Source organism: Apiospora marii (genome assembly GCF_038362585.1).
Source record: "Apiospora marii strain CBS 49790 chromosome Unknown utg000011l_segment0_segment0, whole genome shotgun sequence".
Lineage (NCBI taxonomy): Eukaryota > Fungi > Ascomycota > Sordariomycetes > Amphisphaeriales > Apiosporaceae > Apiospora > Apiospora marii.
The window spans coordinates 3,664,616-3,680,141 of record NW_027117382.1 but is presented as its reverse complement, the minus strand read 5'-3'; the positions used below and the strand labels follow the sequence as shown (position 1 = coordinate 3,680,141).

The 15,526-nt window shown below is 52.3% G+C and overlaps 6 protein-coding genes across 6 annotated transcripts; 2 read left to right on the top strand and 4 right to left on the bottom strand.

Annotated features, from left to right (window-relative positions):
- Positions 1-1,616: 1,616 nt before the first annotated feature.
- Positions 1,617-3,013, top strand: PG985_014284 (uncharacterized protein; the record flags this gene model as incomplete). The annotated part of the gene is made up of 6 exons (XM_066834050.1): positions 1,617-1,842; positions 1,890-1,909; positions 2,059-2,187; positions 2,241-2,629; positions 2,725-2,809; positions 2,867-3,013. 6 exons carry the CDS (start codon positions 1,617-1,619, stop codon positions 3,011-3,013), a joined length of 996 nt encoding a protein of 331 aa, XP_066678790.1.
- An 867-nt stretch (positions 3,014-3,880) lies between these two features.
- PG985_014283 (uncharacterized protein) lies at positions 3,881-4,669 on the top strand (the record flags this gene model as incomplete). The annotated part of the gene is made up of 1 exon (XM_066834049.1): positions 3,881-4,669. The coding sequence occupies one exon, from the start codon at positions 3,881-3,883 to the stop codon at positions 4,667-4,669; it is 789 nt and encodes a 262-aa protein (XP_066678789.1).
- Positions 4,670-5,562: 893 nt separating this feature from the next.
- PG985_014282 (uncharacterized protein) lies at positions 5,563-8,211 on the bottom strand (the record flags this gene model as incomplete). Its single annotated transcript, XM_066834048.1, has 3 exons — positions 5,563-5,808; positions 5,894-6,683; positions 6,752-8,211. 3 exons carry the CDS (start codon positions 8,209-8,211, stop codon positions 5,563-5,565), a joined length of 2,496 nt encoding a protein of 831 aa, XP_066678788.1.
- Positions 8,212-10,447: 2,236 nt separating this feature from the next.
- On the bottom strand, positions 10,448-12,481 carry PG985_014281 (Efflux pump FUS6; the record flags this gene model as incomplete). The annotated part of the gene is made up of 5 exons (XM_066834047.1): positions 10,448-11,299; positions 11,367-11,575; positions 11,626-11,759; positions 11,820-12,226; positions 12,287-12,481. 5 exons carry the CDS (start codon positions 12,479-12,481, stop codon positions 10,448-10,450), a joined length of 1,797 nt encoding a protein of 598 aa, XP_066678787.1.
- A 1,747-nt stretch (positions 12,482-14,228) lies between these two features.
- On the bottom strand, positions 14,229-14,867 carry PG985_014280 (uncharacterized protein; the record flags this gene model as incomplete). Its single annotated transcript, XM_066834046.1, has 1 exon — positions 14,229-14,867. One exon carries the CDS (start codon positions 14,865-14,867, stop codon positions 14,229-14,231), a length of 639 nt encoding a protein of 212 aa, XP_066678786.1.
- Positions 14,868-14,897: 30 nt separating this feature from the next.
- Positions 14,898-15,221, bottom strand: PG985_014279 (uncharacterized protein; the record flags this gene model as incomplete). The annotated part of the gene is made up of 1 exon (XM_066834045.1): positions 14,898-15,221. The coding sequence occupies one exon, from the start codon at positions 15,219-15,221 to the stop codon at positions 14,898-14,900; it is 324 nt and encodes a 107-aa protein (XP_066678785.1).
- Between the last annotated feature and the right edge of the window lie 305 nt (positions 15,222-15,526).

Genomic DNA, 15,526 nt, shown 5'->3' with positions numbered 1-15,526 from the left:
AGATACAGTCGAACTAATTGAACCGTATGGTACTTGCCTTGTAATACATATTTTCAGGTGCCCAGTAAGGCCGATCTGTAACGTATCTATCGACTTTCGTGTAAGCTAGATGAATCGTCTCTTCGGGGCATTGATGATTCATCTGCTCATAGCCAATGCCTATCCATATCACCAGCCAGGCAACGCTTCATTTATTAGACAGGTCAGAGGAAATGGCCTTGATAGTTGATTTTGGATCCAGGCTGTGTCTGAGACCCATGCGTCTCATCCGCCGGTGGCTTCAGTAAGGCCTTGGTTATTAGCACCGGCCCGAACAATGGCTGAGTACTCGGAGGCAAGGGGTGTCTTCGAAGAGGGTCACCACAGCCCCGAACCAACGTGCATATTGAAAAAGACACCCCAGGTTGGTAGTTGGCCCCCACCTGTATTACGTTAGCACCTGTTCGACATGGCAACCAGAGGAACGTTGAGGTAGGGTGGTAGTTACCCCCTAGTACGGAGGACATCCCCCATGATCGCCAGGCCTCCGGGCGCAGGTGCTCACCAGTTGTATTGCCTTCTGAATATCTTACTCGAGGGCTTGACAAAATCCATCCGAGAGTATTTTCAGCTCCAGACTCGCAATTAAGTACATCAAGCGAAGCATTCCATTGGTAAGCAAAAGATGTTGCGGTTCTGTCCCTAAAGGTGCCGCAAAATGTGGCCCCAAGAAACTGACGGTCTTACTGCCTTGTTCATGCAGATTAATCCGTTCCGCCTACCCCGACACGCGGGCCTGGGGTTGGGGGCCAGGCGCTTTGCCACGAATTCGCAGCATATGGGCCCTGCCTCTGTTACTGGCGATTGAGACGCAGGGCCATCACAGCCTACGCACTTGGCTCAGTGAGAATGCTGTACCACCTCTCCCATTTAGCATACCTAGGTGTATATGGGTGGTTCAGCTGAGGGGAGGCACCCATGAGAGTTCCCCGTAGCCGACAGATAAGAGCCTGCCCTACCTCACTACTGTCGGGAAAGAAGTTGCGATCCTTATCGATAACAAGGCTCAGTGCAAGGTACTGAGTCAGCAGGAAGTCCTATGTTTTGCCCACGGCAACAGGCTGGGACCCGATGACGTCGTATCTGCTTACATTTGGATCCTCCATGCATGTTATGTTCACCCTGGAACTCAGGCCAGCTCCCATTGGGCATATTTGCGACGTTTGCTCTGATCCGACCATGTCTTTTGGATCATGGTGGTAAGGTGTAACAGCTAAAGATAAACGCGTAGTGTTAATGTTTGCCATCTTGGAAATACTGACACAAATTGGTGTGGTCTAAAACGGTGTTTATCATGGCCACGCTTACTGTCACCGTGCTTACTCGGTACCAGATGAAAGCTACCAATGGAAAAGGAGTAAGCGTGAAGCTGACCTCCGAAGATGATGTGTGTGCCACGCAAAATAATCCTCCAGGCTCTCGCGCATACCTGGTGTGGTCACCTTTCCCACATTGCTGACATGTTCGCTTCTCTTGAGAAATGGGTAACGGCTGAACAATTACTTATGTACGTTCCCAATATTCATAATCAAGTCTTTCCACATTACTTCACGGGACAAGTTCAATAGGAGCTGGAAATGAGCGCTTCCTCCACTTCTTCGACCCCTCCGGACATCACGCCATCGGTAGTTCCCAATGGGGCCCCACCTCCGGGACACGAGAGCCACTTCGACGAAGCCGCCCCGTCTCAAGCCTGGATACCCCTATTAGCTGTTTATACTACACTCCCAGTAGCCATCGCCCTCGTCCTTTTGCGTGTCTACGTCCGTATTCGGCTAAGAGATGGGCTAGCTTCAGAAGATTGTAAGGCTCGTGCCAAACCTTTGAGGACTCATGCTAATGGGCATTAGACCTTTGCATACTCGCTGGCGTAAGTACCTACGCCCAAGTAGTCAACGCGATGGCTACAGGATGGCTGTTTGGCACGGCAAGCAAGTGCATGTATTTATGGGAGATGTTGACCCAGTGTAATAGGTTGCAAGTGTTAGTTTTTGTGGCCTCATCATGACACAATATAAGTTTAGACCGGTCGTATATATCCTCCAAAGCTTCCAAGATCTGCTAACCCTCTTCCCACACCTTAGTGGTGTACTGGGACGTCACGCCTGGGACATTCCCGAGGCTGTGATCACAGCCGAGGTTATGAAGGTAGTGATTATCTCTTAGGGTTGCCAGTTGCATTCTCCACTGACTAGTGGCAGGAAATCAGTGCCACAACAATGATGAACCTCCTTGCCGCTGCGTCGATAAAATACTCACTCCTCGTCCTATTCCGACGTATCTTCTCTCCTCTTCCGCGGTCCAAGCTAATGATACGGATTGGCATTATTTTCACCTCGGTATCATTCGTCGTATTATCGGTGGTCTGGATCGTGTACAGTGTGCCCCTTCCCGGCGAGGGCGGTTGGGACAGTCGAATCTTCAGAGAGAGGGAGGGCAGTGCGACTCCGCTGATAAGCATGGCATTGGGTGCTGTGAACACGTTTCTGGATTTTTATCTGGTCGCAGTCTCGTTGAGTTCAATATCGGCACTCAAGCTGTCGTTGAGCAGGAAGATCGGCGTATCTGCTGTTTTCGCGACAGGACTGCTGTGAGTATGGGGATTCCTGAACGAATTATTCCGTACCGAATTCATGCTAATACGTCTAATGGCTAGGGCTTGCGCTTTCTCACTCACTGCGCTAGTTTACAGGTATCGAATTTGCCAGGCCTACCTCGAAATGCAAGAGCCGGACGGATGGTGGCGTGGGGCGGCTTCCTCAGGCGCAGCGTGAGTTTCCCATGGCATCACTGTTCTTGGCATCATGTTCTAACAAGTAACGTATAGTGTGGCGGAGGTGAATCTTGGAATCCAATGCGCCTGCATACCAATATGCTTTCCGCTGCTGAGGGGCTTCTCGGAAACCGTTGGGAAGATAGCGTCATCCACGAAAAGATATATCCTGAGACTCGCCAGACCACCGCCCGCGCGTGACTACGACCTGGTTACGGGAGATATTTCCGGGACGGGCCGATTGCGGCACGTGCCTAGGGTCAACTTGGGAACACTGCGCTCACTTTTCCGGGATCCCGGCACATCACAGAGGGAGAGCCGTCAAAGGAGCGTTACTGTGACAAGAGCCACTGAGATCGAACTGTCACCATACACGGAGCTCAGATCCGTCGATATGGATTACCATCGGTACTTGGTGAACGGTCATCAGAAGCCAAACCAATATACATCAGTTGTCACCAGTACTGGGGGCTCTGGTCAGCGCTCCTAGAGACGGTCCAAGGGGTTCGAAGCATTACCGGGCATTCGAGCGCATGTACATCGGATATTACAAGAATTGTTTAGCGAAGTTATGATGGAGGTCAGCTTGACTTAATCGGTGAGATGATCTCATGTTGGATAGGGTAGTTCTGTATCTCAATGTTCCCAGGATCCGAACGTGGCAGACTGTAGGAGCCTTAGATCTTGCATAAAGAAGTTGTGGCATGTTCAAAAGTAGTCCGTTTGGCACAATACCATTGATCATCTGGGAGTCTTCTTGGAGTCTAGGCCTTCGCCTCTCCTTTAACCACCTTTGTTACTCTGTTCTTTCCAGGAGTACATTGTTCGCTTCGCACACAACGGGTACGTTTCGGACCAAAGAGTACAATACAGTTTCATCCCCGGACTCCCGATTTGTATAAATGGGACGTGTCCCGCCCCGTCCTTGTTATCGGCTAAATTCTTCCCATCTTCCAAATACTGACAAACACTGGGAGCCTTTCTGGATAGCGGATTAGTGAATTAATACTCTTCCGGCAGAGACTGGCTATTGACACACCATATTTACAAATTTCAATACTGTCCAACATGGCTTCTTCTGGTCCCTCTGGCTCTGGTGCCCCCAGCAAGATGCCTGTTCCACCGCCGAACGGATTAGTTGACTGCCGAGATGACCCGGAAAGGTTCATCCGTGTCCCCATGAGCGGCCACCCCCTTGTTGGCAAACCCCAGCAGCCCGACGAGGAGCCCTCTCGGGCAGCTGAGGGTGATGACAGAGCCCTTTACATTGGGAGTATCAACACTTGCACCGCCATTGCAATCAGCGGTGTATACCCGGCGCAAGACGCGGCCGATCCTCCCATCCAGCGATATGATAGATTCATGATCCATGTAGCGGAGGAAAACTGGTGGCATCACTTTGACAAACTACAGCTTCGGGTTCAGGAGGCGCAAGAGGCGGGCCTGTCGGATCTGCAAATCCACGTTGCAGCTGTCCGACCGGAAACGCTTCTGTTGGATGACGGCTTCCAAGATGAGGACCCAGTCGGGGATTCCTACGTCGAACAGCGCAAGCTGATGACCAAGCTGCGAGAGCTGGTCGGATCGGATGCGCAGAGCAACGACCAGCCTCGGATTCATTGGTACCCTTACCGTTACGGTGGCTATCGTCACAATACGATAATGGCTTTCTATAGCGACCGGAGCGTTGTTGTCAACCAGGAAGCGTTCAAGTGCGCCTGGCAGTTGCAGGAGAAGGAATGGATGAACTACATGGAGTCGAGTATCCCGGAAGAAACTCCATCTCCCGACGATTACAAAACCCGGGTAAACCAACCTTGGATTATGGCCAAAAGCCAAACAAATGGCCAAAGCTAAGTATGCATTGATTCAATGGAATCTTAGAAACAGCAAAGTTAGAGAAATAAGGCGGTATAATTGAAATACTACCCCATTGCCAATAGGTGTATACATGAATCTGTCGTCATTCAAAATGCCTCCATGCTCGGACTAGCTTCCCTTGGAACTGGCATCGTCAGTGTTCCCTGCCTTGAATCAACAGCATAGCAAGGTGCAACATAGGGAAACTCTCATCGACCCAACTTACATGGCGTCTTCCAGAGTCCTCACCATCGGGTGCGGGGTTTCTGGGCCAGTTTTAGCCCTACTACTCGGAAAGAAAGGTTGGAAAACGGCCCCAGCATAGAGTGGATGCTCGATTATCAAGCGGAGGGGCCACAGCTCGGCTGCCCGGGCATCTCGAGCGACTCGGAGCGCCTGTACAAGAAGCCGGCTGTGGGCGTGAAACGGACTCTGATCACATCGTGGCTCTGGGGACTCGTCAGAGAGGAAGCTATCGAGTTGAGAGAAGGGTGGTCGATGGAAGTCATTGACAAGACGGACCATGATGTAACCGCCCATTTTGGCGGGGATCGCTCGGAGACACCACCCCTTAGGACTTAGCTGTCTTTGATCCTGTCCGAATACTCGGCGTCGTCAAAGCAGCCTTGGATGCGAATACGGCACAGGTCAAAGAATGTTCCATTTACTAACAAGTCTGTATGAGACAAAAGAGTGCCGAAAGAGAAGCTCGAACTCCCCTGCCTAGTGTTGGCAATGCAAATGAGCGAATGCTCACTCTAAACAAAGCCAATGTTAAGCTCAATTTCACCTCGCTTGGTTTATTTCGCACATTAAGAGCCCCGTAAATAAAGAGACAAATTATAATCCCGGTCCTGCCAACTCCCAATTCACTGCATACGCAATGCCCCTTATCCACGAGTGCTCGAACTGGGCTCCACAATGTCCAGGTTGGCATTGCCCCTGAAGTATACCGTCGCGCCTACCCGAATCAGGTCGTTTTCAATGAACAGCTTCCTGTCGTTGCCACGGCCAGTGAAAATGGTTATAACCCCAAACCCGTCCATACGCGTCCAGAGGGGGAAGATGGCGAAAGAGCCCGCCTGATTCAGCTTCTTGGGAACAAGAATCTTGCTTGTGGCAGGCGATTTGAAGGTCTATAACCAGTGAAGCGCTGTCAGCGGTTTGCTTGCGGAGAATACCAGGTTAAGGCAAGCATATGGGGCAACGAAAGACACTTACCGTGGTTTCGAAGCTGAATCCGAATGCCGTACCGGAAACGGTTACCCCCATGCCGGATAGTTTTCTATGGGCACAATAGCGCGAAACCACGACAGTGATATCCTCGTCGTGTTCATTGACTACCTGCACCTGTGACTTTGCACCCGTCAGCCCCCGGAAAACTGCACCGAGCAGTCCCTTCGAAGCCGTGTATTCCCCCTGGAAGTGAGGACTGGGACTTTCCCACTCTTCCGTCCTCTCGGGAGACGGAAGACATGGGGCAGTGAGGAACTTACCATCGTGGTCGTCGTCACTGTCATCAGCGCTCTGTACCGTGTCGCTCCCCTGCATATAGGACGGGGCGCGGAGAACGTACGGTATGCGCACAACGTCGTAATGTGGGCGAGTCATCCTTGCGGCTGTTTGAGCCCAACCTAAACTCTTCTGGGCATGTCCCTCAACCTCGTCGTAGTTCTCCGGGGTCGCTGTCTCCAGAAACCCCAGACTCGTCTCCTTGTCTGTAATGATGAAGACAAACGCCTCTTCCACCTCCGCTACCCCCCTGAAAGACAGAGGCCAAGGCAGACGTATCCCTCGAATAAGCCCGATATTGTTTCCTCTGATCACGTGCCTACGCGTGCTCCTCTTCAGCTTGATTCCCTTTTCCCAGGCACGCGACACGAAGTGGATCGTCCCGGTAGCATCCACGCGGAAAACCGATACATAATGTTTATCGTCCCCCTGGAGATTGAGCTCGATTCCGTATTCGTCACCCGCCGTGAACTCAAGTTTCGCTGTTTGGACATTGGGTCTAGATTGACCTGTGAGTATCAGTCTTGTTTCAGGTATGCGCAGCTTGGGAAAATCATCATGACTTACGTAGAGCTGTAACAAGGCCTCAAATCCTCATTGTGGTTACGGATCGTACCGATGTTGATCTGGATCTCTGCGTCTAGCCTCTCCTCGCCGATGCCTGTCTCCAACGCCAATAGGTCTCGGGCCTGAGCAAGCTTGCTCGACGATGAGAAAAGCTCATCTATGGACGATTTGCTGGTCTGCTTCCATGGCCCAATCTGATACTTGGGCGTGAAGAGGGCAATCTCGCTTTGCCCATTGTCTCCGCTCGTTCGGAATTCGACAAGTGTCTCCTCCCCGGCCTCGCGGCGCCTGAAGTCGCTGCACTCGTCAATTAGGCGCTCCAAGTAGGCCAACGTACTCGGGAATTGAATAGGCCAGCGCTGCGCACGATGAACTCGACAAGCCAAAGCCCCGCCGTAGCCTTTCTTCTTGACTGGCTTCCCCACGGCCTCCAAACCATTCACCTGAAATATCTCGGTGACTGTGGGCATGTTATCGGACCATTCATCGTTCCGATTCCGCGACTTGGGATCTGGTATCAGAGGCGTCAAGGAAAATTGGTCTCCCACTGCAATGCCTCGCAGCTTACCCCCGTGAATCAACACGTGGTCATGGTGAATCTCTGCAACAGTTGCCTGAGACGAGTCCACTTGCAGAGAAAATGGGAGCCGGCCATCGGCGCCACCGGATCTGGGCTTTTGTGGGTCCTGCTCATGGTTGAATTGCTTCTCGATAAGCGCGTTGACCCCAACCAAGACGTTCCTCCAGGACGACTTCACCCTGCTTTGTCGAAGGATGCTGTCAAGCTTTTCCGTGAACAAGCCCACATATTGGTTTCTACCGCTCTTGTACTGCCAGGCTCTCTTTGTGTCAGCCGCTGCGGCGATGCGAACGACGTTGGGGTTGCTCCAGTTGTCGTCTTCAAGCAGTTCATGTCTCTTCCTGAGGCGCTCGATGTGCCCCTTGAGGAGATTATAGGCGTCGTTGGTCATAGACTTGGCTATGGCCTGTTCCTCGAGTCCGCGGCCGAGGCGAGATGAATGGCAGCAGTCCAATATGTAAGTCACATTCGGGGTGCGGTTGGTTGTATCTCGAAGAAGTTTCGAGATCTCACTGTCCAGGATCCCTTTCCACTCACGCAGGGTCTTATCGAAGTCACTCGGGACCAGGTATTGGAAGTAGTTGGGCTCTTGTTCAGTGCTACGGCTGTCGGCTGGGTTGGACTCGTCCTGTTTGGTCAAGCCTCCATGTCCCGAGTAGTAGATAACAACACTGTCGTCGGAATTGCTTTGGAGGATCAGGTCGCGCCAAGAATCAAGGATTTGCTGGCGAGTCGCCTCCTTGCCCGACAATGTCTTGACGTTTGCAGGTCGGAATCCAAACGACTGCAACAGGCTCTGCATTGTCCTGACATCATGCTCCGTACCGGGCAGGTCATCGTAGTTACTCCCAATAAGTAAGGCACGATTCTGGGCCTCCATTACTGAGCTCTAGTTATGTAAGCACGCCCACTGGACAGGAAGTAGAGAGTCAATGGGCCTTTTCGGGTGAAGGAACTAGAATGATGTGATTGTAACGAGTGGTTCGAATACTGTCCAGCTGACCTGTGCACTGGTCTATAACAAAAAGCCACGGCAAAGACCCCGTACGTCGTGCATAGCCCTATCTTATAAGAGAAGCTTGTTGTGGTATCATTCCACTTCTTTTTGCCGGCAGTTCTGCTAAGCTCCTTCGAGATTTGCCAGTTTGATGAATAAGGCAGGTCGCCTCCAACCAAGTCTTGGCGAACATGTTGCACCCTTCGAGTCCTACGTTTGCATGCTGACTGCCTGCAGAGCCTGAAAGGGCGTCCTGCTAAGGGGACACTTGCTGTCACACCTCGCCGGCTTCTGGAGTTCGGCTGTGATGACCATATTCGCATGCTGCGTTGGCCGAGGCCACGGTATGCATATCAATGTAACCCTATCGGGAAGAATTTGGACATCGGGTTCTTGGACATGATACGAAGATGCATGTATGCTGCAGGCTGGAGGATACCTCGAGCCTCGTCCATCTCGTCCATCTCGTACGGGCGAATATTGGTGGGCGGGGCGGATGTGTCCCCGTTAAGGTGCATAGCTGAAGCTGGCCTTCCCCGGATTGCATCAGATACGCACAGGTGTTTTCCGGCATCGCCCCTGATCATCCAAACAGTTAAAGCTACGAATTTGGGAAAGTCTTCTTTTCCAATTTGGGAAACATTGCCAGTTTTAGCTTCTTCAGGCTTTCAATGCGTCGGAAACAAAGCAGGAAGGAATTTGCGATGTGATACCATCTCCATAGCCAGCCTCGTTGTCGTGGCTTCCATTTCCGGGGTTTCCGAGGACTAAGACGTATTGGAAGCGGCAAAGTTCCGCCCCCGGGGTGATAGAACATAGTGAAATCCATCTATAGATACTCATCTGGCGCCAGCCTTATCCTTATGATCGTTGTTATCAATACAGGGAAAGACACTGCATATAACTCTAATGATAAGCCTCCAACTGTTCCGGATCTGACCAATCAGCACGAGGCGGATAAAGTTTGTGACAGCCAATGTGCATGACGTGCTTCTGTTCCCCTACCAATCCAAAAGCAGAGATCAAAATCCAATGCAAGCCGCACTCTGACCTTGGTTACGGTCCCGCACCCCCAAGTGCGTATTGGGAGCTGAACATGCCGGCAGATCCATCCTGCGTCTCTGCGTACTCCGAATACGACACCCTCCATCAAGGGCCCCATAGGAATTACACGTAGCCTCCTCACCGAGCGTGCCAGGTCCCGGGCTGCAACCCTGACAAGGCTAGACCGACGGCGCGATCGACAGACAGCTCGACGGTTGTGGGGCATGCCATGAGTAAACGAACTCGGGTCTTCCCGGACCCGGCCCTCAATCACTCGAAAACTAGACACGGCGCTTCCTGCGAGAACGTGACGGACAATCGTTTCCCTAGGGGCGCCAATGGTCCATCTGCTGCCTCTCATCGACGCTAGCCCCTTTTCTCTACAATGACAATTGACCCCAGCCAACACCAACTCCTTTCGCAACGTCGACGCCAGCACGCCCATCGTCCAGTGTGTCTTATGAATTTCTCAGAAACGCACAATACTGGTGGTTTATCTTCATCACGGACCATAATATTGAATATTGTGTGGGAATTCATGTAAACTCAGAGTCAAGAGCAATATAGGCGGTGGATCAATCTATCTTGGCAAAGCAACGTAGCAAAGTCCTCGAAGAAGCCGAACAAGGTTTTCTCAAAAGCCTTTTAAGAGTTGCACTCGAAATCGATCGTACGGGACACGAAAACTGACAGCAGTGTTAACCTCCTGCAAGGGAGACCTCGACTCCAAAACTCGCATGAAAGTTTAGACAACAAGTGCATATATAAGCCACGGCGTGGCTGTGCCATTTTAATACCAAGAGGTCCACGAGAAATGTAGGGACGTGAGAATAAGAACTCAGCCATCGGAGTATGACGCCACATCGTCCTGCAACACTCGGCCATGCTGACCAATGTCAGTAGTGGTAGTAATGACAAGGGCTCATCCCACAGCAGCCGCGCAGAATTCAAATAGTCTATGAACCTGTCAAAGTTGTTTTGATATATGATCTTTTTTTTCACTATAAGAGATTCATTTAAAGCTAGGTTCTCAGACAAATGAAATTATTTCTTGTAAGGTTCTTCAACGTTCGCTTCACTTGATGCCTCTCGGCTGTGTCGCCGGGGCAGGTGCGGAGACGGCTTCAGAAGCCGTCGTCACCAATGGCATCTGGGGACCATGGAGAGCCGATGCCCCGGGATATAGCTGGCTCTCGACTGTCTGCTGATCCCACGAGACCTTGGACGTCGAGACGCCACTGCCACTCCCTTCCAAGACATGCTCGCTGCTCAAAGCCTTGTTCAGGGTGAAGTGCTTGATGAACACGAGACTGACGATGAGCGACACCGCGGCGACACCGAGGTACACCTGAAAGACTCCGCCGAACCCGAAGATGTAGGCGTCAGTGACGCGCTTGCGGAACTCATCTTCGGGGTCCATCTGGGCTAGCTTCAACAAAAAGGCCTCGGCATCGTGTGCAATCGCCGTCGGCAGGCTCTCCCACTCGAGCTTGAGAAGCATAACGTTCTGGAACGTCGTTCCGCCGACGCCGACACCGATGGCGGCGCCAATCTGCCGGATAAAGAGGTACATGGCCGCCGCATGGCCCTCGTCACCCTCCTTGCACATGGCCTGGGTGGCGAAGTTCTGCGCGTTCAGGACGGCGCCGTGACCAAGGCCCATGAGGATGAAGGTGATGGCCCAGACCGCGGTGCTCACGTCGATGAACTGCCATATCACGCCGACGACGGCCGAGGCCACGGCGAAGGTCCAGCCGAGCCAGATGGCGACGCGGTAATTGTCATGGCGGGTGACCAGGCGCCCTGTGATGACAGATCCCGGCACCAAGACGAGGACCGCCGGGAGCATGTTTACCCCGGCCATTACCGGGCTGGTCATCTTCACGGAGAGGAAGTAGAAGGGGTAGTAGTAGAAGCCCGACCACATCTAAAACCGGGTCAGTATCGTCGTACGTACATAGTAAAGGTCTTAGCGGGTATGAGGGATGGCTTACTAGGAATCCTTGCGCGGCGCCGCATATGTAGGTGACAGTGGATGAGGCGTCATGGAAAAGGGATGGCTTGAGAATCGGCTCGGATGCAAAGTAAATCTCCCAAAGCATAGTCACGACAAGCCCAACAAGACCGATCACCAGAGGCACAATCGTAGCCGCACTGTCCCATGGCTTTTGCGTTCCACCCCAACATATGGCAATGAGGAATGCTAGACCGTATTAGCATAGGACGTTCGTGAGAAGAAATCCAACCACTCACAGGTAGATGATCCCATAAACAGCACCATGCCGACCCAATCCACTCTCCGAAGCTTTTTGCTCAGGCTTTCTGTCCTCGGCTTCAGCTTGAGGAGCAAGGGGACGGCCACGAGTCCGTGTGCGCAGATGGGGAACCTAGAGGGGTCAAGAGTCAGTCTTACTAACAATATCCGTATGCAAGTGTTATAAGCCTACATCAGATAGAAGACCCAGCGCCACGTAGTGTTCTGAGCAATAGCCCCGCCAATGATGGGCCCGACGCAGGTGCCAAGAGCCCAGGCTGCGAGGACGGCGCCGTACCACTTGGGTCGGTGCCGCAGGGGCACAATATCGGTCATGATAACGCCGCTGAGGACTTGGATGCCGCCACCGCCAACGCCCTGGATGGAGCGGCCAGCCAGCATGACGGAGATGTTGGTGGCGGTGCTGCAGAGGACGGTGCCCACGGTGAACATGACGAGAGAGAACTCCAGGCAGAGCGGGCGGCCGAAGATTTCGCTGATGGAGGCGATGACGGGCATGGTGACAGCGTTGACGAGAAGATACGACGTGCCGATCCAGAAGCCCTCGGTCGTGTCGCCCTTCAGGTCGATAACAATTTCCTGTGGAGAGGATTGCTTAGTCAAGCCTTACTCAAAGTCTAGTATTCAGGAACCACTTACACTCAACGAGGTAACAATGATACTGGCATCGAGTGCTACTAAGAGACAGATGATGGCCAACGTGATGATGATGAGTAGCTGCTGTGTGTTGGGCTTCCATCCCAGGGCCTCGTCGACTTTCTCAGCCGTCCCATATGCGGCTTCGGTGTCTAAGCTAGGGCTCTGGGCCGTAAACTGGGAGTTACGGGAATCCATTGTAAGGACTTAGTTCAATGTGTACACCGCTCTTGAGGGGTGGCAATATTCGATGTAAACAGGAGTCAGCGCTGTCTGCTGGGAGTTGTCCATGGTCCAAGGCCACCAGCACCCGGGCATTCTCACGTCTTTAAGTCTCTTGACAGTCCCTTGACCGCGAGTGTTGGGCATCTCGTCCACTGCATCGTCACATATTTAGTTATAAGTGACTGCATTGTCACCCTACTTGATTGTAAGTCAAAATGATGTAAGTATTATTACTTCCTGTGTGTGCTGGAGTGCATGCAGCGCCTAATCCACCATTCTAGATCTATTCTTGGGCCGCGGTTGGTTCGGTGCCATCGTGGTGGGAGGGACCCCTGTCCGGTTCTGCGGGTGCTGGTTTTGCTTTTCTCGGCCCCTCATTCGACCGTTCGGATGCCGTGGAATGTGATATCTAATTGTCCGACTACACGCGTCCAACAGCCCTTCCTGTATATAACAACATTTGCTGAAAATTGATGCTGAAAACATGTGATATTGGGCGCTGTTGGACCCCAACACAACCTCATAATGCAACTTGTTGTGTATAACGGACTGGTAGTGTTGGTGAATGGGGGCTGAGCAGAATACCACGCTCCCTCGTCGAGTATGCCCAGCGCAAGTGGAGCCGTGCCCTTCCCTTTCCAACGCACCAATGAAAGAAGGTCCATGTGAGACAGTGCCCCTCACATTCAGCGGGATCTTGCAGGAAAGGCTGAACGTCAGCACGCCAAGACCGAGTAGTCGTGGTATTAGGCCCCCGTGTGATACGGGTATCGGGCTTGTCCAATACTTGCATTCCAACACTCAATTAGACCCCACCGACCAACATTGTAAGCTGGGGGCACTTTCATTCGGACCTATTCGGGAAACAGAAATAGCGTATCTGCAGTAGCTGCTGTCTCACCTTATCACGCAAGGAATCAGCCCCAAAAGCAATATGCCCAGCAATCAACTTCACATGACGGATTAGTCAGTCGAATCCACTGAACCATTGTGCAGTCGTTAGAGCAGGGTCAAAAGATACAGCAGATTGCAAAAGATAGAAGGCCTGATGAGAGCTATCTGTCACATATAGCGTCTTTGGATAAGAAGAGCTTCCAACCTACACGCCCATTCAATTCTATCCAGTCGTGATCGCCCCGAGCCCTGCATGACCCTTCGGCTTTGGTTGCAGCGAAATTGCTTATCACGTATGGCTCTCCTGGCTAGAATGGCTCGATTTCAAGTTTGTGTGTTCAATGGGAACCTTCTCTATGCCGCTCTTTCGTTCCTGCTACTTTTGGATGGCAACAAGTCAAAGTTAATATAACGTAAAAGATAATTCTCCTGGCTGTGGATTTGGGCCCGCTATAATAGCTTGGGCTGCTAGGTGCTTGGCAGTTTGCTGACGGGCTACAGTCGGGGTTGGGACATGTGACATATCGATCAAATTCACCGGTCAAGAACACGGTACTAGTGAACACGTTCCTGTGTTTGCCTGGCCACCCTTTCTGTGTTTGCTTTCTATATCTAGGCGTCCCAGATTGAATGGACAGATGCCTGGATGGCTCCCACACCGAGGAAGTACGTGGGGTACCATAACCAATTCCTCTGCGTAAGAGAAGGCAGTAACCAATGGCCCATCAGCTCCAGGGCAATGCTGAGGAAGAATATCACTACCCACCTGTTCAATCTATCCCGGAAATCCTTCTGTGACCGGCCATATGGCTCATTTCTGTTGGCCTCATTCGGGACATTCAAAGACAGACCGTGCCATCGTGTATAGGCCATAATTGTGGTGCGTATTGCAACTTCGTTGGGGTCCCCCTTTACAGACTTGCGGAACAAGTACATTGTAGTCGATGGACAGCTTGCGATGCAGTCGCTCGTTGTTGCCGGATCGTGTAAGGTCGTCGAGGAGGGCCTGCATGACGCCGGTGTATTCGATCTTGTCCCCGCCGTCTAGCAGCCGATGGTGCGAATAGAAATAGTAGAGCATCATGGCGAAGTCGGATGGGTCGAAGTCGGCGCAGGCAGCGCAGATGTATGTCACAGCTTCGGGCTGGGTGCCCGCTGTTAGGTTCTCTTCGTCCCAGGCTTGGCCGAAGTCGCTGGCATAGCTGATGAGCGAGCGGGCGAATCGAAGGAGGTCCCCATACACGCTGGGGTGCTGCTGCTGTACTGGGCTGGCCCCCATGCTCGAGCTACCGTAGTCGACGTGAAGCATCTCGAAGAAGAGGCGCTTGACGTGTGGTTTCAATTTGATTCCCAATTTCAGGTTTTCGTGGATTGAATCGCCGTTCCCGGTGGCTTGGTATTGGTACATCGGTTTCTTGGCTGCTGCGGGTCGGTCGCTTTCTTGGGCATACAGGATGGTTGCCATCACGGGGAAGAAGCTGGGATACTCGGCAATTCAGCTGTTGATGCGTGACGCCTTGGCTGTAGCTGCACGTCGGCAGACTCTCTTGCCAGTCGCTTTGGCAGCTTCTGTGACTGCCCCGGCTTCGAGCGTCGTCCTGCCGGGTTCGTTTCGCAACATCCCCTCACGGAGCTGGAGCATCACGCTCGCCCATCGGGCGTTCGGGGGGAGGCCCAGAGCGATTGCGTACTCGGGCCTTTCTGTCCGCGCGACGTGACGTTCTTTGGAGCGTGTTTTCCAACTTGGGAGGCACGTGAAGTTGAGCCATCGGAGTTCGGGATCATCTTTGATCAGGTCTTTTGGGTGAACGGATGTCATGATGTAACACAAGGTAGGGTGTGGCAGAATCCAAACTAGAGAAAGAAGGTTGGGAGACTGTGGTTTAGAAAAGAACGACGAAATTAGGCTTCCACCATCTTCCCTCAAGATATTAAGCCATGGGAATATTCGGAGATACTTGCACCTTAGCAACGTCAATGAGCAAGTTGAGCAAGTAACGATGGGAACAGAAAATTGGCGTACACCCTATCTGACGCTACTGTGGGCCCGTTTGCGGGATTCATCGAAGAGTCTCAAATGTTTGTTACTAGGATCGTGGCACAGGCTTGACGATGCCGTTCCCA